At 60.1% G+C, this 23,761-nt stretch overlaps 2 protein-coding genes across 11 annotated transcripts in view; one reads left to right on the forward strand and one right to left on the reverse strand.

Moving 5' to 3' along the window:
- Positions 1 to 355, reverse strand: part of RHOG (ras homolog family member G) — a 7,472-nt gene extending 7,117 nt beyond the window's left edge. Inside the window, exon 1 of the mRNA XM_068179458.1 lies at positions 238 to 355. The gene's annotated coding sequence lies outside the window, so the exon portion shown is untranslated. The remainder of the gene's footprint in view (positions 1 to 237) is intronic.
- A 4,012-nt stretch (positions 356 to 4,367) lies between these two features.
- The window catches only part of STIM1 (stromal interaction molecule 1), a 69,968-nt gene continuing 50,574 nt past the window's right edge, over positions 4,368 to 23,761 (forward strand). For 3 of the 10 annotated variants that reach the window (XM_068179248.1, XM_068179232.1, XM_068179283.1), the window contains exon 1: positions 4,369 to 4,656. In XM_068179248.1, coding sequence (XP_068035349.1) covers positions 4,524 to 4,656 — 133 coding nt within the window. In that variant the 5' untranslated portion in view covers positions 4,369 to 4,523. Of the gene's footprint in view, positions 4,657 to 23,761 lie in introns of all 10 variants that reach the window. The other 7 variants (XM_068179254.1, XM_068179252.1, XM_068179268.1 and 4 more) reach the window with 4 other exon arrangements.

Genomic DNA, 23,761 nt, shown 5'->3' on the forward strand with positions numbered 1-23,761 from the left:
GCGGTCCCCTTATCCGCGGAGCTCCGCTATCCCGACCCCGTTCTCCCCGGCAGCTCCGTTATCCCAGGCAGTCCCGTTATCCCCGTGGTCCCGCTCCGGGCGGGTCCCGCTGCCGCCGCCCCCGCCCTGGCCCCGACAGGCGGCTCCTCCCGCCCCCCGCTCGGAGCCCGGCCCGGCGGGGACCCCCCGGCCGCGGGACCCCCCGGCCCTTCCCGGTGCCCCCGGCCTCGCACTCACCCCGGGGCATGGCGCGGCGGCGGGCGCGGGGCCGGGGCGGCAGCGGCAGGAGGACGAAGAGCAGGACGAAGAGGAGGAGGAGGAAGTCTGCGGCCGCCTCCTCCACCGCCCCGGGCGGTCCCGCGGAGAAACTTCCCCCGCCGCGCCCGGCCCCCAGCGCCCGCCGCTTCCTTCCTCGGTCCCGGGCCGGGCAGCGCAGCCCCTGCGCCCTGCGCCACCGCCCCGGGCGGCGGGCACCGGGACGGGGCTGCGGGCTGAGCCGGCGGCGGCTCCGGGGCACGACCCCGGGGCACGACCCCCCGAGACCGCCCCTCGCAGGGACCCGCAGCCCCCGGGGCCGGGTGGGGAGCAGGGACCCTCCCTCGCCAGCTGCCTGCGCCCCCGAGCCCCCCATCCCTGAGCCCCCCATCCCTGAGCCCCCCACCCTTGGCCCCACCTCTGACCCCCCCAACCCTCCTCCTGCCCTCCCCACCCCTGGCACTCATCCCTGACCCCGCCTCTCAACCCCTGAGACCCCCTTGGCCCCCCGCCACTCACCCCCACCCCAGCGCTGGGGACAGGGACACACCGGGGCGGCCACTGCCAGCCCAGGGGGCCCAGAGCTCTGGGGGTGCAGGGCGGTGAGAAGGGAGGGGAGCCCACCCCACCCGGGGCTACCTGGGGACTCGGGGACAGATGGCGAGGGGGAGGGGACACCCCCTGCCCTCGGGGTGTGGGTGGGGAGGGGGTGACAGCACAGGGGGGACCAGCTGCCCCTGCGGAACTGGGATAACTGCGGGAACTGGGGGAACTGGGGCTCCCCTGCTGCAGCCCAAGGGGGAGCAGGCGGTCCCGGGGCTACTGCGGGAGTGCCCCCCACCCCCGAGCTGTGCCGGGCCAGGGCTGGAGGAGCCCGGGTGCTGTGAGGGTCCCCCCGAGGGCCGGCTCCCCCAGGCTGGGAGTCCCCATAAGGGCCAGGTACCCCAGCAGTGCCCGCAGCCCGTGAGGGTCCCTGGGCCAGGAGGGGCTTGTGGGGGACACCCGGGGATGGAGGGGAGGCAGTTCCCGGGAGCGAGTGGCCTGTCCCCATCCTCACCTCGGGGTCTGCAGGTGTGGGACCCCGGCCCAGTGCCAGCACGGGGACCAGCAGAGGCTGGGCATCAGCCTGGACAGAGGGCGGCCCCGTGTCCCAGCCCGGACACCCGCTGTTGGCCGGGGGACCCCACGAGGGGCCAGCCTGGGACCCCCACCCCAGAGCAGGGACGAGGGGCACCTGGCTGGGAGGAGCCTGCTCCAGGGACAGGGGTGTCACTTCCCGGAGCACCCCGACCAGAGTGGGACAGCTGTGAGGGGTGGGAGAGCTGTGGTGTCACTTCCCGGAGCACCCCGACCAGAGTGGGACAGCTGTGAGGGGTGGGAGAGCTGTGGTGTCACTTCCCGGAGCACCCCGACCAGAGTGGGACAGCTGTGAGGGGTGGGAGAGGATGCGTCCCCTGTCGGTGTGTCCCCTCCCCGTCCCCCCTGCAGCTGGTGGCCTCTGGACACACTGGTGGCACCAGTGCAGCCGTGTCACCGGGAGCACGTGGCCCTGGGGGTGTCACGGCTCCAGGAGGTGTCGGAATCTCCTCAACCCCACTGGGAAGCTGGATCCAGGTGCTGGGACCCCAAAGTGTCTCTGCCCAGAGAGCGGGGATGCTGTGACGTGTCAGGGTGGGTGACAGGCCAAGGCCTGTCATGTGTCGGGGTGTGTCCTCTGTTGCGGTGCGTCACATGTCACACTGTGTCCCCTGTCCTGGTGTGTCCCACGTTGGTATGTCACATGCTGAGTGTCCCCTGTCCCTGTGTATCCCCTGTCGTGTGTGTCCCCTGTCGCTGTGTCCCCTATCGCAGTGTATCCCCTGTCGCTGTGTGTCCCCTGTCCCTGTGTGTCCCCTATCGCAGTGTGTCCCCTGTCGTGTGTGTCCCCTGTCGCAGTGTATCCCCTGTCCCTGTGTATCCCCTGTCCCTGTGTATCCCCTGTCGCAGTGTATCCCCTGTCCCTGTGTGTCCCCTGTCGCTGTGTGTCCCCTGTCCCTGTGTGTCCCCTGTCGCTGTGTGTCCCTGTCGCAGTGTGTTCCCTGTCGCTGTGTGTCCCCTGTCGCAGTGTCCCCTGTCGTGTGTGTCCCCTGTCGCGCTGTGTCCCCTGTCGCAGTGTATCCCCTGTCGCAGTGTGTCCCCTGTCCCTGTGTATCCCCTGTCGTGTGTGTCCCCTGTCGCTGTGTCCCCTGTCGCAGTGTCCCCTGTCGTGTGTGTCCACTGTCCCTGTGTGTCCCCTGTCCCTGTGTGTCCCCTGTCGTGTGTGTCCCCTGTCCCTGTGTATCCCCTATCCCTGTGTGTCCCCTGTCCCTGTGTATCCCCTGTCCCAGTGTATCCCCTGTTGCAGTGTCCCCTGTCCCTGTGTGTCCCCTGTCGTGTGTGTCCCCTGTCGCTGTGTGTCCCCTGTCCCTGTGTATCCCCTGTCGCTGTGTATCCCCTGTCGCAGTGTCCCCTGTCCCTGTGTATCCCCTGTCGCAGTGTCCCCTGTCGTGTGTGTCCCCTGTCGCAGTGTCCCCTGTCCCTGTGTATCCCCTGTCGCAGTGTCCCCTGTCGTGTGTGTCCCCTGTCGCAGTGTCCCCTGTCCCTGTGTATCCCCTGTCGCAGTGTCCCCTGTCGTGTGTGTCCCCTGTCGCAGTGTATCCCCTGTCCCAGTGTATCCCCTGTCGCAGTGTCCCCTGTCCCTGTGTATCCCCTGTCCCTGTGTGTCCCCTGTCGCAGTGTCCCCTGTCGTGTGTGTCCCCTGTCCCTGTGTATCCCCTGTCCCTGTGTGTCCCCTGTCGCAGTGTCCCCTGTCGCAGTGTCCCCTGTCCCAGTGTATCCCCTGTCGCAGTGTCCCCTGTCGTGTGTGTCCCCTGTCCCTCTGTGTCCCCTGTCGTGTGTATCCCCTGTCCCTGTGTATCCCCTGTCCCTGTGTATCCCCTGTCGCAGTGTCCCCTATCGCAGTGTATCCCCTGTCGCAGTGTGTCCCCTGTCGCAGTGTCCCCTGTCCCTGTGTGTCCCCTGTCGTGTGTATCCCCTGTCGTGTGTGTCCCCTGTCGCTGTGTGTCCCCTGTCGTGTGTGTCCCCTGTCCCTGTGTGTCCCCTGTCCCAGTGTGTCCCCTGTCGCAGTGTCCCCTGTCCCTGTGTGTCCCCTGTCGTGTGTATCCCCTGTCGTGTGTGTCCCCTGTCGCTGTGTGTCCCCTGTCGTGTGTGTCCCCTGTCCCTGTGTGTCCCCTGTCCCTGTGTATCCCCTGTCGCTGTGTGTCCCCTGTCGTGTGTGTCCCCTGTCCCTGTGTGTCCCCTGTCGTGTGTGTCCCCTGTCCCTGTGTGTCCCCTGTCGCTGTGTATCCCCTGTCGCAGTGTCCCCTGTCGCAGTGTCCCCTGTCGCTGTGTCCCCTGTCGCAGTGTGTCCCCTGTCGCTGTGTGTCCCCTGTCCCTGTGTGTCCCCTGTCCCTGTGTGTCCCCTGTCGCTGTGTATCCCCTGTCCCAGTGTCCCCTGTCGCAGTGTATCCCCTGTCGCAGTGTCCCCTGTCGCAGTGTCCCCTGTCGCTGTGTCCCCTGTCGCTGTGTGTCCCCTGTCGCTGTGTGTCGCCTGTCGCGCTGTGTCCCGGTCCCCCGGCCCCGCCATTCCCCGCTCCGCCCGCCAGGGGTCGCTGCGGGCCAGCGCGGTGCGCGCGCGGGCGGGAGCGGGGGCGTGGCCACGTGCCCGCCCCATTGGCCCCGCCCCCTGGCGGGTGTGGCCCGGCGGCGCTTGGCCACGCCCCCTGTCAGCGCGCGCGGCGGCGCCAGGGCCCGGTGCGTAGAGCGGCGCGCGGGGGGGGCGGACGAGACCACCGCGGCGGGGGGGGGGGTTCGGGGCTGTCCCGGCACAGACAGAGCGGGCTTTTCCGGGAGACACCGCTGCGAGGAGGCGGCGGAGGGACGGAGCGGGCCGGGGGAACGCTAGCGGAGGTGGCGGGAAGAAGGGTTATCCCGGCAGAGCCGCGAGGGGCCGGCGGGGTTATCCCGGGAAGAGACCACTGAGGGCGGGGGGACCGGGGCTGTCCCGGGAGAGACCACTGCGGCGGGGGGGGAGGCTGTCCTGGGAGACACCACTGCGGGCCGGGGGGGGCAGAGGGTTCCGGTGGCCGGTGCGCGGCCGCAGCTCGCGGCGCTGCCGGGATAGCCGGGATAGCCGGGATAACCGGGACACCCCGCGGCCCGCCAGCCGGTGCCGATGCCGAGGAGCAGCTGACGGCGGCGGGGACGCGGAAATGGAGCCGCGGCCGGGCCGGGCCGTGCGGGCGCTGTGCGGCCTCTTCCTCCTCCTCCTCCTCCTCCTCCTGCAGCATCCCGGCCGCGCCGAGCGGGCCCCCGGCTCCCACCTGGACGACTCGGCCATCGCAGGTGAGCCCCCCGCCCGCGCCCCCGGGGAGCCCCTGCCCGCCCCGCCGGGCTCGGGCGCTGCCCGGGGAGGGCCGTGCCACCCCCCCCGCACCCCGTTTTGGGGCCATTCCTCCGCCTTTCGGACAAGAGCTGCGCCGCTCCCCGCTGCGGGACCCCGCAAGGACCGAAACAACCCCTGTTTGCTCCTGCAGCGGGCTCCGGCTCTTTGCGGCTGAAGTTTTACGTTTCGCCTCATTTAGAGCAGTGCGCTGCGCTTCGTTCAATCGCATCGGCCGGGAGCGGTTCGCGGAATTCAGCGTTATTCGCGGAATTCAGCGTTATTCGCGGAATTCAGCGTTATTCGCCTTGTGTTACTGGCTCGCCCTGCGGTGGCGGGGGGCGGCCCGGGCGCTGGGGACGGTGCGGGAGTTCCGTGTGGAGCTGTTCTCGGCGCCGTTCCCGGTGCGGGACCCCCGGGCTGTGCCCTGCGCTGCCGGGACCGGCGAGTCCCACGCGAGGGGCGCGGGCAGCGCCGCCCTGCCGCTCTGCTTCCCCCGCTCCATCCCGTCTGAATCACCTCCGCCCCGGGAGCCGAAAGGGCAGCGGCAGCCGAGCCGCCGGCGCCCCGTGGGTTTGTCCCCGCTGGCACCGGGGGGCACCTCCGTGGGCTCGGCGCCCTTGTGGCCGTGCCCGAGGTCAGCTGCAGCTGGCCGTAAACCCCGCTGCGAGCCCGGGCCGGGCCGCCAGCCCCGGGGCAGCTGCGGGCACCGGGACCCCCGAGCCGGCCCGCCCGGCAGGCTTTCCCCGCGGCCGGGCTGCAGCTCGGGGGATTCGGGCTTGGGCTGGTGTGGGCATGCTGCTGTTCGATGGAAGGCGCCGCAGCCGCGTCCTGGCGGGGCTCGGCTTTCGGCGTGGGGCTTGTCCGTGGGAGCGGGGCGAGGAGCCGGCCGCGGGAGCCGCAGAGCCCCGGGCAGCTCGAGGGGTGAGCCCCGGGGGGTGAGCCCCGGGCAGCTCGGGGGGTGAGCCCCGGGCGGCTCGGGGGGTGAGCCCCGGGCGGCTCGGGGGGTGAGCCCCGGGCGGCTGGAGGGGTGAGCCCCGGGCAGCTCGGGGGGTGAGCCCCGGGCGGCTCGGGGGGTGAGCCCCGGGGGGTGAGCCCCGGGCGGCTCGGGGGGTGAGCCCCGGGCGGCTCGGGGGGTGAGCCCCGGGGGGTGAGCCCCGGGCGGCTCGAGGGGTGAGCCCCGGGCGGCTCGGGGGGTGAGCCCCGGGCGGCTCGGGGGGTGAGCCTCGGGGGGTGAGCCCCGGGCGGCTCGGGGGGTGAGCCCCGGGCGGCTCGGCGGGCCTGGCCCGGCCGGGCGTGGGCTCCGTGACCCGCTCTGGCTGCCTGCGGGACGAGGGCTCCTCATCCCCTGCCGCCGTGCCCCGCAGCCCTCGGGCCCGCTCGCATCCAGTCTGCTCCGCTAAGGAAACTGGATCTCCGCAGTCCTTCTGAAGCAAGGCTTATGCCCCCAAGGAATTTCCAGCGCGGTTATTTTTGGAGGCCCTGCAGAAGTGTGGCAGCCCGGGTGATTCAGCTGCTGGCTCTGCTCGTGGCGAGCCCCGGCGCCCCAGAACCGGCCCGGCACGGCTGCTGCCGCCGGACCGGCGCTTCGGGGCACTCCGGGCCGTGTTTGGGCTCCCCAGCCCGCACGGGATTCCCGACTGGCTGCGGCTTGGAGCCCCACACGCGCAGGAATGTGGTCGGGGGGGATTGGTGTCCCCTGCTCCGTGTCCCGACCCGGGCCAGCCGGGCTGGGAGGGCTCCGTGCCGCTCCTGCTCCAGCGCCAGCGCTGCGTGTGCCCTGCGGTCTGTGGGCCGTTTGGTTTGCAGCTCTCTGAGCTGTGGCTCCCAGCTCCCAGCAGGGAATGTCCTCAGCCGGCACAGGAGACGCTTTTCCTGATGTTTTCCCTGGAAGCAGAAGGTGTTGGCTGCTCGGTGTGAGGCAGAGGTGAGTGTTGGACGTTTCTGAAAGTGAAAGTGCTCGGTATTGACACGTTTTCCAGCCTGCAAAGGTGCTTTTTTTAAAAATTGTTTGATTGGGATGGCAGGATTTTAATGATAAAACGTCAGCACTGGGGAAGTTTTTCAGGCGGTGCAGGGAAGTGCTTGCAGAGAGCTGCAGCGCTTCTCGGGCTGCTGAGGTTCCTCTGCACACTCGGGGGATGCATCAGCAGGTTTTATAGAGGATTAGGGAATGATCCCGATTCCTGGGAGATATTTTTAAACAAGACTTTGGAACGGGTGGGTTTATCCGTGCGGGAAAATCAGAGTGGGTGACTGAACCCTGGGAAAAGCAGATTTTCTCCTGGCTTTGACTCCCTGAGAGGCCAGCTGAGGCCTTAATCTTTGCTCTCTAATCCTTTTCTGCCGGGCTCCCATTGAAGCTGGGTTCCGCTGGGCAGCACAGGAGCCATGTAACCAGGTGTGGGGGTTTGGAGGCCAGCCGGGCAGAAGGAGCCCCAGGCCTTGCCCGAGCCCAGGTTTGGGATCCTGCCGCTGTCACAGGATGTGTGACGGGCCCACGGCATTGTTTGCACCCGCCCTGGTTATTTTTAGCCCGAATTTGTCAGGCTGCAGCCCGGCCTGGGACCTTTTCACACCCCCTAAAAGGGGGCAAACGAGGCTCCTCGGGGACAAACTGGACTTCCAGGAATTTTTTCCCCATCTCTCTCTGCTCGTTTGCTGTAATCTGGCTGTTGCCCAGATCAGCCAGGTTTTGGTCCTTTTTCTGGTCCTTATCAGAATATCCTTGGGGCTGTGGACAGTGTTTTACACAAGTTTTATGTGGGCCATCAAAAATGTGACCCATTGTTTAGTTCAAATGTCTTAAATTTCATCTCATTTAAATTGCTAATCTTGCTCAGCTGGTTCTTCCTCCTTAAATCACATCATCTGCAACCAGTGTGTGGGATTCAGGGCTGTTTTTATTTTAATTGCTTGCCCTCTGTGCAGCCCAGCACAGGTGGGCACTTCCAGGTGTGTTTGTAGGAGATCCAAGGAAAGCTGACTGTGGAGAGGTGGGGGTTTGGATGGCTGGGGTTCACCCCGGTTCCCTCAGTGGTGACAGCTTCCCTCTGCAGATCCTGATGTGCCCATCTCCCTGCAGTAAGGTGGAAGTGGTGCCCTGAGCCTTGTTCCCTTCCTTCCTGAGGTCTGGGGCCTCGGTGTGGGTCCTGTTCTGGAATCCTCGAGGCAGGTCAGGGATCGTGGTGTGGCTTTTCCCCCTTTCCTGCAGCAGCTCAGAGCTGGGCTCTGAACTGTGTGTTGGGTGGAGGCATTTTTGGGGGATGTGGAGCTCGTGCCCCAGGGGTGGCGAGGGCTGGACCCTGGTTCAGGGCTGGCACAGGTTTGGTGGCTTTTCCTCTTTCACAGCAGCTCCTCTTTCTCTTTCTTTTTCCTGCCCTGTCTTCTGCTTCCCTGTCTCGATTCCTTCATCACAACCTTTCTTGAGTCATCTTTGCTCTTATCTGAGTGGTTTAAAAAACAAGTTAAAACCACATCCTGATAGTGCCTTGTCCAAAGCTGGGGGGCTGTGCCCAGGGCTGTTCCTGTGTGTGCTGGAACACCTGGAGCTGCCCTTAAACCCAGGGGGCATCGTGAGGGACAAAGTCACGGTGAGGAAGGGGGGCTGCAGCCACAGGCTGGTGACTCTCATTGGATCCAGAGGGGGAGAATGTGAATTTCTGGGTGAGGAGGCTGTGCCCAAGCCCTGTCTGTCCTTGCCATCCCAAGTCCCAGGGGTTCATTGGAAGTGAATCCTTCTCTGCAAAACCTCTGCCTTGGGAAGGGATGGCTTTGGGCCTGAAACCAGCAGTGAGGGCTTTTGTCCTGTGAGCAGGACGTGGCCTCAGTGGAGCCATGGGGAGCTCAGTGATGGCTCGTCCTGCAGGGTGGAACAGGCTGGGTCTCTGTCCTTGCACAGCCCTGGGGGAGTTCACGGGACACAGCGACCCGCTGTGCCCTCCTTGCGTTGATAAAATGCCTTGTAAAGGAGATTTTGCTGTTAAATTAATTCCTTCGGGGGTGCACGTTCACTGAGTAGAGGTTGCACCTGTGAGCAGCAGCTTTGGGTTGGGTGAGGGAGACTGAGCAGTCCTGAGAATACCTGGAGAGCTCTGCCAGGGAAAAGTCCATGTTCTTCCCCAGCTCAGCTGGAAGCCCCGGTGGATTGCACAGCCTCAGCTTCCTTCAGGAATGAAACTCATCTCGAGGAATTGCCATTCTGAGAGCTGGAAAAATTATGTTTTGGCATCAGAATGGCCTCATGAGGAGGAGGAGGAGGAGCAGGGCCGACTGGGCAGCGCTGGGGCTGCTGGGGAGCTCCTGGCTCTTTCCAGCTCATTCCCTTCCTGGCTTGGCCCAGAAACTTGGAGTAATGCTCAGCTGGATCAGAGAGAGGATCTTAATTTAATTTCTTGTTAGATTTATTTATTTGCTCCCTTGGAAAGCAGCTGTCTCCATGTTTGCTGTGCCCCTGGGGTGGTCCCTTCCCGCAGGAGGGTGCAGAGAGGGCTGCAGGGAGCTGCAGCTCCTGCTCCAAACCGGGCTCTGGGTTGGCCTTTCCCGCCGTGGGGCAGGGATGCACGCATCCATGTGGAAGTCCAAGGCAGCAATCCTCCTGTCCTCTCCAACCCTTGCTCTCAGGAGGGCATGGAGCAGAAAATGTGTGGGGAAGGAGCCTCCTGACATCCCTCGTGGTGCAGCTGCAGGGTCTGGGATGCTCTGGTGGTCCTGGAGCAGAGTCTTATCCCAGGAGGAGTGAGAAGGAAAAGCACTTTGTGTTTCTCTGGCTTGCTCAGTTGGTGTTTGGCTCGTGGGCTGCCTGGGGGTGTTGGTACATGACAGTTCCCTGTGGGAGCTCTCTCCTACCCTGGGCAGGGGCTGGAGGGACGGGTGAGTGTCCAGGGACAGCCCTGGGGAACTGAGGTACCCTCTACTGAGGTGTGGTTCATGATCTGCCTGGCATTTGGGGAGGGAAGGGAGCTGAAAGGCCATCCTGGTATTTAGGGGCTGCCCAGGGAGCTTTGGAGTGCCCATCCCTGCAGGTGTCCCCTGGAGGTGGCACTCAGAGCTCTGGGCTGGGGACAAGGTGGGCATGGGGCACAGCTGGGACTGCATGGGCTGAGAGGGCTGCTCCAGCCCCGGGGATTTGGGGATTCTGGGATTTGTCAGTAAAAAATCCCTTTCTGCGAGCTGGTGGCTGAGCAGCAGCACTTTTCCCTGGGGTTGTCCCTGTCCTGCTGCTTGTCCCACTTGGAGGCTGTGCTGCTGGAAAAGGCACTGGCAGTGGCTCGTGTCCCTGGTGCTTCCAAGCCCAGGGTCAGTGCCAGGCCTGGACACCCGTCGGTGCTGGACTGTGCCCAGCCTGGCATTCTACTCCCAGAGCCCTGATTGCACAAACTCACTAGTGTTAAGAAAGCTGTTTCCTCCATTAATTAGCTTTGCTTTAAATGCAGAGAGGCAGAAACAAACTCCTGGCAGGCAGCAGAGCTGTGGCTGTCCCTGGGCAGCTCTGGGATTGCCACTGGGACGGCCCCTGGGACCAGGGTGTTCCTGTTCTGGCTGGCCCAGCTGTGTGCAGCCCTGCTGTGGGAACTGGAGGGGCAGGAAGGTGCTGGAAACAGGAGCTGGGACCTTCACTGCTGTGGGGTGAGGGGCTGGGGATCCCCCTGCCCCCAGCTGGACAAGGAGATTCCATCACCCCTCCTTGTGTCAGTCAGGTCCTACTGGGGAGAAATCCTTCCCTGGCAGGGTGGGCAGGGGCTGGGATGGAATTCCCAGAGCAGCTGGGGCTGCCCCTGGATCCCTGGCAGTGCCCAAGGCCAGGCTGGACACTGGGGCTGGAGCAGCCTGGCACAGTGGGAGGTGTCCCTGCCATGGCAGGGTGGCACTGGGTGGGCTCTGAGGTGCCTCCAAGCCCAAACCAGTGTGGGGTGCTGTGAATAATGGGGGTTTGGGCCTCTTTTCTGCCTTCTCCCTGTTACCAGGTGCAGCCCTGGGACCTGCTGCTTCCCCCTCCCACCCCCCAGACTCTCTGCTGCTGGAATCTGGGGATGTTTCCTGTGGAGGCAGTGCTGTCATGCTGAGTCTGCTCTTCTCCGGTGGCTGATCCAAGCTGGGCCTTCTGGAACACTTCAGTTTTCCCTCACCTTCATTTCCCCAACCCCTGCAGCCGTGCCTGATTAATTTTCTGGCACCTCCAGAGCTCCGGTTCAGTTTTAGGAGCTGGTGCTGGCAGGGACAAAGGACTCTTTAATTAAAGCCATTGCTCTGTCACTCCTGCAGCACATGGGAGCCTTGAGGAGCTCCTGCCTCACCCTGTGCCAGGGCCTGCCCACCCTGCCAGGGAACAATTCCCAGATCCCAATCTCCCATCCAGCCCTGCCCTCTGGCAGTGGGAGCCCTTCCCTGGCTCCTGTCCCTCCAGGTCTTGTCCCCAGTCCCTCTGCAGCTCTCCTGGAGCCCCTTCAGGCCCTGGCAGGGGCTCTGAGGTCTCTGCAATAATCCTAATAATACAATTAATGGGAAGGAGTGATGGCGGGACTGTGCCCAGGGGCTTTTCCCATCAGTCCTGGCCAAAGTGCCCGGCCCTGCAGTGGATGGAGAACCTTGAGAGGAGCATGAGAAGTCATTGGGGAGCCACACATGGTTGTGTCCCAGGACTGTCCCTGCCTGCTTGTTTTCCCTCTGTGAAATAGTACCGGGATGCTTGTTTGTTTGGATTATGGACCTATTTTTAAGTAACCTATTTTTTCCACTTTGGAAAATGCATTAACTCACTGTGTGTCACAGGCATCTGTGGGGCTTGACTTTGGGAACCACCAAGTGCTCCTTGGAAGCCTCTCACCAGCCTGAGGGGCAGAGAGCTTGCCTCTGGCACATATATATTTATTTATCCACACCTTGCTGAGGTTTGCCATGGGAGACATTTGCAGGATCCACAGAGGCACCTCCTTGGAAGTGCTCTTTATCCCACCAAGGAGCTCTGCACGTCCTCAGTCCCACCACCCCTTCACCTCCTGGGTTTGGGAACTGCTGATCCCAGCAGCTCACAGAAAGTGGAAGAAGTGGGATATTTGGTAACACACACACACGTTTTGCAGGAAAAGGCACTATTTTTGTAGCCCAGTGTTTGTTTTTCCCTGAAGGACGGAGTTTTAAGGTCAGTTTAATTCTTCTCTGCAGGTTTGGAGCGCCGGTGCCGTAAATTCGGCTGTTCTGGGAGGATAAAAAGGCAATAAACAGGAGAACTTGAGGAATGTTCCTCTCTGAGTTACAAAGGAACAGCTTGCTGGTTGGAACAGCCTGCCCCTTCCTAGGCAAGGGAGGCTTTGGATTGCAGGAAAGGGAGGAATAATTCAGGATTAAAGCTGCTAAGCAATGCATGTGTTTAGATCTGTAAGAGTGCCAGGACGTAATTAATGGGTGAGTGAGCCAAAGGGAAAAAAAGTTATTTTTTTAACTGGATAGAGATGGATGGAGGATAGAGACTAATTTCTGGGGGGACAGAAATAATTCTGGAAGCATTCTGCTCCAAGCAGCTGCTGTTGTTCAGGGTCCTGGGTGGGTTTGTTCCGGCAGCTTGGCAGTTGGAAGGCAGAAATCCAGCTTTGGCACCTTGTGCTGGCCTGAAGGCCTCGTGCTTGTCACAGAGCAGCTCCAGGAATGCAGGTGAGGTGAGGAGACCTCCAGGCCAGGCAGGCTGTGGAAGGGTTATTCCCTCTTAATCCGTGTGTGATGGCTTTTCCCACCTGCTGGGGCTGAGCTCTGGGGTTGCTGCCGAGGGAACTGATCCCATCTCAGGCAGGGCAGATCCTTCTGGAGCTTCCCAGCTTCCTCCTCTGGTTGGCATTTCTGGAGCTGGATCCAAGTCCAGGGATGAAGTGTGGATGGGGAAATGGCTGATGGAAGGTCTGAGCACCTCGGAGCATTTTGGGAAGGTGACAGCAGTTCGGTGTTCCTGGGGTTTCACACTGGGTCTGGGCTGTAACTGCAAAATCGAGGAGATCTTGTTTTCTTTCCAAACCTGTGCAAAGGATCAGGAAGGAAGTTCTTGTCCATACCATGCTTTTATCTGTGGGATGTGTGGATCCAAGCGGCACTGCCTGGGGTGTCGATTTGTCCCCAGCTAGGACTGGGGCACAAACCCAGCACAGCTGCTGATGCTGCAGGAGGGGTTGGGCTGTGCCAGGCTCTGCCAGAGCAGCCTCATCTCAGCTTTGTCCTGATACCCAGGGTCTCAGACTTTTTAGCTTCCCAGCTCCCTCCCGGAGCCCAGGCTGGCTCTGGCTGGGGGTGTCCCCAGAGGAGTGAGAGTGCATCCCGCAGTGCTGGCAGGATGAAGAGGAGCCTCAGCTTCCTCAGGGAGTGGCACTCCTGCAGCCCGGCCTGCTGAGGCCAGAGTCAGTTAATTCATGTGTCCTGGAGGGCCTCTGGATGAAAGAGGGCATGCTCCAAAAGTGTGCAGCTGGGAAGTGTGGAGGCCAAGTTGGAATGCTGATGGTTTTGTGGGGATGGTGATGGCAGCACACCTGGCAGAAGGGTCTCTTGGTGGGGCAGTGATGGGGGCTGTCCCATCCCATCCCTGCCCTCCTGGCCTCTGGTCCTGCTGCTCTCAGAGGTTTCTCATGGACCACACTGTTTCCTGGAGGTTTGCACGCTGGGTTTTGGAGATAAACAGGGTTTCCTCTTCATTTGCTGTATCATTAACACAAAAAGAGCGTGGAAAGGGATATTTGGGGGCCTTCACTGCTGTTCTCCCACACTGCAGGATGATTCCTAGAGAATTTTTCCTGACAGCAGTTGGTGTGAGAAGTGGGGATGCTGGTTATTTCTTCTCCCATCTTTTATTTTTCCTCTTGGGAAAGGAGGAAAAATGTTTCATGCCTCAAAGGGTGAGGCTCAGCCTTTGGAGTTTGCCACGTCCCTTGATGGGAATGTCTGGCATTCCTGTGCCATCCTGCAGATGGATATCTTCAAAGGTGTGCTGGAAGGGGCACTGCTCTCCCTGCCACCCCTCCCTTTCCGAGGGCTTGCCTGGGGGGATGCTCCAGTGGCACTGACCCCTCTGGAGCTCCCTGGGCAGGGGACAGGACAGAGCTCAGGACAGGACAGAGCTCAGTGCTGGCTGGAGCCTCCTGCTGTGGAGGACTTGTCCAGCTGGTTTGTTTTTCATCCCGGGGCTATTTTCAGCTGCTCAGCCTAACAAGGTGAAATGGCTGAGATGCTTTCCTGCTCCCTGGGACTCTGCTGGGAGGAGGTATCCCGCTATGCTGCTATCCCACTCTCCCAGCTCATCCCGGGCAGCGGCTCCGCAGTACCTTCGGCTCTTCGCTGCGTTGGCAGAACTCAGGGTTTTGGAGGAGCCATCTGGGCTCTCTACTGGCACCCTGAGCACAGGGAGCCCCAAATCCCAGCAGTGCCATGGCCCTGGTGCCCTCCCGAGAGGCTGAATGGGAACATGGGGAGGATCCAGGACAAAGCCGAGCTCTATGTGGGACAAGCAGCAGGAAAGGCAGGGGTCAGCACAGGGCTGTGGGATGTGCTGCTCTGGGGTCCTGCCAGGAGCACTGGGACTGGGGTGGAGGTTGCCTGAGATGTGGAAAAAGGGGACATTTCACCCCAGCTCATCCTTACTCCCACTGACAATGTGTAATGGGTTTGTTCCGTGATTCCTTTGGGGTTGGGAGAAACTCCAGCTGCTGTTCTCTCAGGGAACTGGAATTGTTAAACCAAACCCAAGTCTTGCTCTGTGGTTCAAGCTCAGGTGGCCTCTTCAGCATCTGCCAAACACCTGTGCTGGGAATGTCACTTCCAACTCCTTTGAGTTCCTGGGCTCTGGATGTTTAACCTCGTGGTGCTGTGGGCTGTGGAAGCACCAGGCTTCCTGTTCGCAAGGCAGGAGTAACGAGCAGAGATCTCATTGTTGAGCAGAAGTCACCTGGCAGAGCAGGGACTCGAGACCCTCTCCAAGGGCAGCGTGGTGGCACATCCAGCATTCCCAGGAAGGCTGGGGCTTCACTGACACCTGGGAGCAAATCCAGCACCTTCTGTCCTAGAGAAACAAGGGAATTTGTGTTGGAAAGGAGGAGGGAAAAGGCTTTATTGTTCACTAGAGTCTTTGTGTGAGCATTGGGAGAAATATTCCTGCAGGCTTTGGTGCACAAGGTGAGAAAGGGCTGGGTTTACTGGGGAGTATCCTGGAATTATTTATGTTGGGAAAGCCCTTGCAGAGTTCAACTAAGCCATGTCCCCAAGTGCCACATCCACAGGGCTGTTAAATCTCTCCAGGGATGTGATTCCATCCCTGCCTGGCAGCCTGGGCCACTTGTAATTGGTTTGGACAAGAATTTTCAGGGAAGCTGCAGGGAAGCTCCCTGTCTGCAGCAGAGGAGGGAGGAAAGCTCGTGGCTCCTTTTCCCCTTTATGCTGCTGCTGGAAAGAATATTTTCTGCCTGGAGGATATAGAGTGGTTTTTTTTTCCTGAATATATGAGGTATTAAAGAAGATCCAGAGGAGTCTGGGCTCGTCCTCCTGAGTCACCTGGGTGTTTGTATTGGGATTTGGCAGGGAGCTTCCCTGGTAGCCAGAGTTATCCCTTTGGTAAACACGGTCCTTCAGCGTGGCTGTGGCTGGTGCTGAACGCCGAGTCAGCCCAGCCCAGCAGAAATAACCCAGAATTTCACACTCGGGCAGGGTTTTTGCAGCCCAACATACCCAAGTGTTGCTGCTCAGACACCAGGGCTGCTACTTCTCCGGTCCTGGAAGAGCTGCAAGGAGTTAGCCCTGAATAATGAGTTTGAAGAGTCAGATCTGGGTGAATGCAGAGCTCTCTGTGGATGGTTTGGTTTGCTGGTGCCTCCTTGGCTCTGGGAGTGGATGGGGGTTAGGAGGGATTTATCTGTAGCCTAACGATGGCTAAACTTAGTCCTGTGTGTTCTGGCTGGGCACGGAAGTGCTGCAGAGGTGACACTTCTGCTCTTGGGAAAGAAATACCACCAGGACAGCCAGTGGCTGTCCTCTGCTGGTGCTGGGCAGGAGAGTTGATAGAGAGAAATTCAGCTTCCTTTTTTGGCTTTTGGGGATTTTATTCCAGATCAGCTGATGAAGCCTGAAGATACAAGACGTACATGAAGAAGTAACATTTCTTTTTCCTTACAAATCCTTTTTTCTCTCCAAATGAAGTGTCAAAAACGCTGGGCAAATAAAGCTTCCAGCCAGGTGATCTGGCAGTGGGATTGGCTGGGATGGGCTCTGCTCTCCTCCAGCAGGAATAGCAGCTCCAGCCCCAAAACCCCTTTCCCTGGGCTGACCCCACAGCAGAGCTGCTCCATTTTGGGGGTTCCCTCACAGGAAAGACATGGAGCTGCTGGAGAGCCCAGAGGAGCCCTGGAGCTGCTCCAGAGCTGCAGCCAGGCTGGGAGAGCTGGGGGTGCTCACCTGGAGAGGAGAAGCTCCAGGGAGAGCTCAGAGCCCCTGCCAGGGCCTGAAGGGGCTCCAGGAGAGCTGCAGAGGGACTGGGGACAAGGCCTGGAGGGACAGGAGCCAGGGAATGGCTCCCACTGCCAGAGGGCAGGGCTGGATGGGAGATTGGGAACTGGGAATTGTTCCCTGGCAGGGCGGGCAGGGGCTGGGATGGAATTCCCAGAGCAGCTGGGGCTGCCTGGGACAGTGGAAGGTGTCCCTGCCCTGGCAGGGTGGCACTGGATGCATTTCAGTGTCTCTTTCAAGAAGAGACCAGGTGCAGTTTTTTTAAGAATTTAAATTTTAAGCTGTTCATGACAATAATAATGTTCTATTAAGTCTCTTTTTTTTTTTGAGTAATGAAAATACTTTAGTTTTAATTTTCACACGGAACGCTGCTGTTTTCTCAAGTTTGGTGCTTGATGTCATGCGGACGGTCTCGGTCCCCCCCACACGTGCTTGGGAACAGGAATCTTTTTAAGTAAGCCAAGGCCACTGTCTGTGATTTGAAGCACATCTCCGAGGCAGCCTCAGCTGGCTGGAATCTGTGCTGCTCTGTAATTAACTCTGCCAAACGAAGTGTTCTGTGTCCGTGGCAGCCACGGGCACCGCGCTGCATTGCCGGGGTGCTCCCCAGCCCTCCCCAGCTGCTGTTTGGTGCAGCCTGAGCTGTCTGTCCTGTGCTCTGTGTGCTTTCTGAGCGGGCTGCGAGTTCCGAGGCCGCTGCGGGTGAGAGCTGTTGGTGCCAGGGCACTGCTCCCGTGGGGAATGTTCCCCGTGCCCAGCCGCGGGATGGGAACAAGGGGTGGGGTTCTGTCAGGGGTAGTTGGTGAGACCCCAGCAGAGTGAAAGTCCTTGTTCCCCTATCCCGGTAGCCGAAGCAGAGGGCTGGGATACGTGCGGTCAAGTTTTCACTGTTGTTTATTTCTCTTTATCTATAATATTTTCTTTCTGACCTGCCAAGGTCTGTCTAATACAGAAGCCGTGGCAGCCTGGCCAGCATCTCGGGTGGTGTCTACCTTTTATATCAAAAGTTGCGTATTGTCTGTTTATAACAAAGCACCAATATCTAACATTTATGTGGGACAGTGTGTCTGTACCTTAAACCAACAGAAAAGTGTCACCATCACACCAAGACAGGGAGGGCAAGAAGGCCAGGACAGGCCCAAATCCCTCCATCTTGTACCCATTCTAAAAACCCCAAAATTCTGCTTTTCCACCCTGTGTTAGCTCAACTATCACACCACTCAAACCCTTGTGGTCTGTAATTCCTCACGCAGAGTTGGCAGCCTCTTCCACGGGCTAAAGTGGAAGCCACAGGTGGCTCTGACTTGGTGCCCGGGTGTCCGAGCCCCCTGCCAGGCTCTGGAGGCAGCCAGGGGGATGCGCTGGACCCCGGCAGGCTCCCAGGGCCCTGTCCGTGGCCCTGAGCCCGCTCTGGGCACACGCAGGCTCGGTCTGTGCTTTGTGCGGCGGCGCCAGGGCGTGAGGGGAGGAGAGCCCGGGCCAGCCCTGCGGCTCCGCCGGCCGCCGAGCGCAGAGCTCCCACCTTCTGCCAGCAGAATTTATGGATTTATGGAGCCCCGCGGAAGGTGCCCGAGGAATTTATTTGTTTGCCCTTGGAGTGCTGCTCGGAGCACTGCCTGTGCCGCGGGTTCCCGCCGGCCGCGGGAGCGCGGCTCGGCCCAGCCTGTTCCCTGCTCCCTGCTCCCTGCCGAGTGATTTATCCCTCCCTGAGGCTCCGGGGACATCTCCTTACCGGGACACCGGCTCTGGGAAGGATCTGTGTGTTCAGCCCCGCTGGCCTGGCCCCGTGCCCGGGGCGCTCTGCAGGGCAGCCGGGGGGACGGGGCCCGTGGGGGTCTGTGGGGACACAGGGATCTGCACCCAGGCTGGGATCGGAGCCTGCCCTGGGCTCCGGGGCAGGTGGAGGTGGCTCCTGAGCCCACGTCCCACCGCCCTGGGGCCTGAGGGGCGCTTGGGGCACTAAAAGGTGTGCGTGCAGGTACGTGGAACAAGGGACGGAGGGCAGGGCTGCATTAGGAACTCTTGGGAACCAGGAATTGTTCCCTGGCAGGGTGGGCAGGCCCTGGCACAGGGTGCCCAGAGCAGCTGGGGCTGCCCCTGGATCCCTGGCAGTGCCCAAGGCCAGGCTGGACACTGGGGCTGGAGCAGCCTGGGACAGTGGGAGGTGTCCCTGCCATGGCAGGGTGGCACTGGCTGGGCTCTGAGCTCCCTCCAGCTCAAACCTGTCTGGGATTCCGTGGCTCGGCTGTCCCAGTCTGACTCCCAGTGACTGGGGTTTGGAAAACTGCCCCTTTCCTGCCTCGACTTCCCCTAAAACCGGCTCCTCTCCGCACAGGGCTCAGAACAAGGGCACACTCCAAAGCCTGCAGTGCCTCTCCAGCTGCCTGGGGGAAGCCACAGCTAAAGCATGGTTTGGGAATGATGGGGAAAAGGTGAGCTGCCCTTCTCCGGGGGGGAACCCAGATCTGCTCAAATTTGAGGAATTTCTGGACATTCTACACTCGGTGTTCCCAGGTGACTGGGCAGTGTCAGAGAGGGTTAACCTGGATTTAGCACAGGCAGAGGAGCAGCAGCTGTGGGGTGGCACTGGAGCTGGGCTCAGGAAAGGTTTGGGGGTTTCCTTCCTTGGGTTTTTGCTTACACAACATTTTAAAGTGCTGAACTACACCAGGCGTTGCATCACGCCAGAGCTCTGCCCTGTGTGCTGAGGATGAACAGTATGTTGTCCAAGGAATTCCCAGCTTGTCGTTTGAAGCCTCTTTATTACTGCAAGGGCCCTGAAGGATTTTAGAAAGTCTGTGTTCAGGGAAAGAGCATCTGAGGTTTGGGATCACTCTGAAATCCCTGCTGTTCTCTCCTGGTCCTCAGGGAAGCCAGGTGTGGGAGCTGCCTCTCCATGTGGATTTTTCAGGCCAAGGGTGAGGTGTCAGGAGCTGCTGAGCTGGTGGAATCGCCACTTTTGATCTCTGGAGAGCATTCCTGACATCCCTCCTTCCCTCTTCCCCTCTTCTCTCCTTCCCCCTTGACAGCACAAGAGGGAATGGCCTCGGGCTGGGCCAGGGCAGGCTCAGCTTGGCCAGCAGCAGGAATTTCTCCATGGAAAGGCTGCTCAGGCCTTGGCAGGGGCTGCCCAGGGAGCTTTGGAGTGCCCATCCCTGCAGGTGTCCCCTGGAGGTGGCACTCAGAGCTCTGGGCTGGGGACAAGGTGGGACTGCATGGGCTGGGAGGGCTTTGCCAGCCCCGGGGATTTGGAGATTCCCTTCTGGTTTTGGCAGCTCCTGCTCTCACCCCCAGGTTTCATGGCCTAGAGGTGACACCTCGTGTTTTGTGTCACCTTTTGCTGCCCCAGCACTGCCAGGACCCTGCTGGGATGAGGAGCCTCAGGGTTCCAGTGCTGCTCTTGGTCTGTATCTGTTCTAGAAAGTTCCTCTTTCCCTGATCAGAAAACAGCCACTTTAGGAGAGGTGGTTTTTTTATCCGAGGAGTGAGTCTCCCCACTGTCTCCTCCAAAAGTAGCATTTCCATCTTCCAGTGTAGCAAAGCATAAAATTCCCAATTTAATCGTGGTTCCACAGTGACTCATTTCAAGACTTTCTTTTTGAAATGTTTTTTTAGTAACAACCTTTTCAGTGAGGCAGTTCCAGGCTGGCAGGGCTCCTTCACTGCTGGCACGGTGCCACTCAGAGCTGGGGGGGCTTCTCATTTTGCTATTGGAATAAAAACCAGCAGCTCTCACTTTGGGCCAGAAGGTTTAGAATTGAGGAGCACCTGCCTTGTACTGGCTTGTTTGGCATCATTGCTCTTTGCCTATCCCATCCATGGATGATTTTTTCTACCTGAGTGAGTGGCTGGAGCTGGGCCAGGGCAGCTCAGGCTGGAGAGCAGGGAAAGGTTCTTCCCCAGAGGGGGCTGGCACTGCCCAGGCTCCCCAGGGAATGGGCACGGCCCCGAGGCTGCCAGAGCTCCAGGAGCCTTTGGACAGCGCTGCCAGGGATGCCCAGGCTGGGGTTGTGGGGGTCTGGGCAGGGCAGGGCTGGCACTGGGGGATCCCTGGGGGTCCCTTCAGCTCAGGATATTCTGGGATTCTCTCATTCTCCTGGCCCTGATGTAAGCCAAAGTGCTTGTGTGTGGCTGGCAAGGAGGGGAAAATACTTTAAAACTGCTGTTTTCCTAATGTGAATGATCCTGGAACAAAATCTAGAACAGGGATTTATTTTCATTTGCGCCGCTGGTGCTGCCCCCAAACTGCTGCTTTTCACACTCTGCCACCCCGTGTGCTGCCTGTGTCCCCTGGCAGTGACTGGGCATGGGGAAAGGAAGTACCTGGGGCTTGGGGTGATCGTTGGCAGTGACTCTCAGTGGAAAAAAGATGTGTGGGCTTTTCTGGGAAGAGTCTTTTGCCCTCCCCATGTGTGAGTGGAGGTCAGGATTCCCCCGTGGGAGCGGTGTGCCCACTGTCCTGCAGCCTGTCCTGCAGAGAGATGTCACTTTCTTCCCCGTTCACCTCTAAACCCTTGTCCTGCCATGTCACTGAGCTTGTCCCATGTGGGATCTGGTAGCATTCCATTGCTGAGGCACAGCACAGGCAGTGCCTGGCACATCCAGGAACATCTTCTTATTCCAGGATTCCCAACTGTGGCCATTTGTGCCTGGAACCGAGCAGGTCTGTGAGCACCAAGCATAACAGAACTTGGCTTTTTTGTGGACTTGTGTTATTCACAAGCTCCTTCCTTCCTCCTCCTGCTCCTTTCCTCACCCTTCTTCCCATGCCTTTGGCTTTCCCCTCTCTGTGTGCTGGGATCCACATCTGCCTTGGGTCTCCTTTTGCTGCTGTCCTGATCCTTGTGAGAAGGGAATTATACAGGAGAGTGGCTTTGCTTGACTTTGGGGAAGTAGAGGATAACGGGATCACTGGGAAGGGTTTTTATTCCCAAAGAAGTCAAGGTGATGGCTGCAGGCTCTTGTTGAGGTTGGATAATTGAGGCTGGGGTTAGGGATTTCCTGTGGGATCAGCTGTAAGAATCTGGGGACAGGCAGCACCTGGCCCTGGCAGGGCCTTGCCCTCTTGGAGTCCTGTTCTTCAGTGGAAGGGAAGGACTTTGCTGGGAAAGCCACGAGCTGGCTGCAGCAGGGCCACGTCCCGCAGCGTGGGAGGTTTGGGAGCAGCTCATTCCTTCTGGCTGGGGGAAAGGCAGATTGTGCAGCATGTGCATGGCCAAGGCAGAGGCTGTTGTCACCCTGTTTCCTGCTCTGCAGGGCTCCTGTGAACATGAGAATCATCAGTTCTTGGTGAGACACATGAGGGATAAATAAGGCTGGAATTGGGAGAAGCCGTCCTTGTACGGCAGCTGCTTCCCTTGGATTAGACACGCTCTTCCCAGAGTGTGTCTGGGAAGGGACCAGGGCAGTCCTCGGAGCCTGGGCTGCTGGGGAGGAGGAGGAAGAGGCCAGGAAAGGCAGGGAAGAGCCCTTCTGAAGGTCCACGTTGCTACTGGGGCCATGGCTCCCCGAGCCATCCTGTGAGGCTGTGAAGGTGAGACAGCACTGGGCTGTGAGCTGGGATTTTGGGTCAGCTCTGAGCTCTCCATCCTGAGCCTCCAGCTTGGAATGCACATGGAGCTGTGGGAACAGGTCCAGAGCAGGCCACAGAGAGGCTCCAAGAGCTGCAGCCAGGCTGGGAGAGCTGGGGGTGCTCAGCTGGAGAGGAGAAGCTCCAGGGAGAGCTCAGAGCCCCTGGCCGGGCCTGAAGGGGCTCCAGGAGAGCTGGAGAGGGACTGGGGACAAGGCCTGGAGGGACAGGAGCCAGGGAATGGCTCCCACTGCCAGAGGGCAGGGCTGGATGGGAGATTGGGAATTGGGAATTGTTCCCTGGCAGGGTGGGCAGGGGCTGGGATGGAATTCCCAGAGCAGCTGGGGCTGCCCCTGGATCCCTGGCAGTGCCCAAGGCCAGGCTGGACACTGGGGCTGGAGCAGCCTGGGACAGTGGAAGGTGTCCCTGCCATGGCAGGGGTGGCACTGGGTGGGCTCTGAGGTCCCTCCCAACATGAGCCTTTCTGCCATTCTATGATTTCTCTGTAAATTCTGACAGCAAGAGAGGAATTCTGTGCTTTTGTTACCTGGTCCGAGCTACCAACATTTTTGCTTCTGTATCTTGATCTCTTCCTGCTCCAGGTGTTCTTTGCCATGGCTGTCACAAACCAGTGCCCAGAGCTGGCCCTGGGAATGCCTGGCTCTGGGCAGGCAGTGCTGTGGGGATGGATCTCCTGGCTCAGGGGTGGCGGGATGGAACAGCAGCAATGGTGTGGGTTTTTCTTTGACTTCTAAGCTTTCTTTGGTGTCTTCAATTTTTCAGGCAGGGATGACTCACTCATCCATTATGTGGTTTCCTGACTTTCAGATTTCTCTTTCACTCCATGATGATGAGTTTGGATCCCGGCGTGCAGCAGCCGGCGCTCGGTGCCGTGGGCTGGGGCTGCCTGGAGCGGTGACTCACGGCTGGGACGGGGGCTCAGAGGCACTTGGATTCCTTCCCACCCCTCACTGGGACTCTTTCAGAGTGCACTGAACAGAATCTGCGGCTGCCCCTGGATCCCTGGAAGTGTCCAGGGCCAGGTTGGACACTGGGGCTGGGAGCAGCCTGGCACAGTGGGAGGTGTCCCTGCCATGGCAGGGGGTGAGACTCGATGATCTTTGAGGTTCTTCCCAACCCAAACCATTTTGGGATTCTGTGAAAATCACTGGAGAGCTGGCGTGGGCCATGGGATAATCCTGTCTCTTTGCTGGGTGGGAGTGTTGGTTCTGGGTCCCTGAGAACTGGAGCAAGTGCCACAGGATTGTCCAGTCCCCTGGATTCCTCTGGTGCACAGCACTGCCAGGGCTCTGCAGAGCATTCCCAACACATGGAATCACAGAATCCTGCAGTGGTTTGAGCTGGGAGGAACCACGAAGCTCATCTGGTGCCACCCTCTGCCATGGGCAGGATGCCTTCCACTATCCCAGCTTGCTCCAAATCCCATCTTTGGGCACTTCCAGGGATCCAGGGGCAACCACAGCTTCTCTGGGCCACGGCCTCACCACCCTCAGAGGGAAGAACTTCCCCCAGTCTCCAGTGTAACTCCCCTCTCTTAGTTTAAAACCATTTCCCCAAGTCCTGTTGGTGTCTGCCAGTGTAAAAAGTCTCCCATCAGTTTTGGATGGCCGTGGCTGTGGCTGCAGTTCAAATGATTCACTTTTGTTCCCCACAGTGGGGCAGGAATGTGTCAGCAGTCAGATTACGTGGTTTATGGTTATGAAGTAACCCAATCTCCAGTTATTTCAGCTCCTTAGAACTTCCCTGCCCACGGGATATTTTGGCTTCTGCTGCTCCTCAGAGAAGGCCCTGATGTGGTATTTTGGAGCTGCCCGTGGGCAGAGCCGCCGTGCCTGGCAGGGTGGTTCCAGAACAACCTGTGTTATCTTATTTGTTCAGCCCAGGAGAAATGTCCCACAGGCCTTGGGCTGAGGAAAGCACACAGAGATCCCTCCGGAAGGAAATGGGTGAAGTTGGCACTTGGAGGCCGGAGCACCCCAGCCAGCGTGCCCAGATCTGCTCTGGGGAGG

The sequence above is a fragment of the Anomalospiza imberbis genome, chromosome 2 (genome assembly GCF_031753505.1).
Source record: "Anomalospiza imberbis isolate Cuckoo-Finch-1a 21T00152 chromosome 2, ASM3175350v1, whole genome shotgun sequence".
Lineage (NCBI taxonomy): Eukaryota > Metazoa > Chordata > Aves > Passeriformes > Viduidae > Anomalospiza > Anomalospiza imberbis.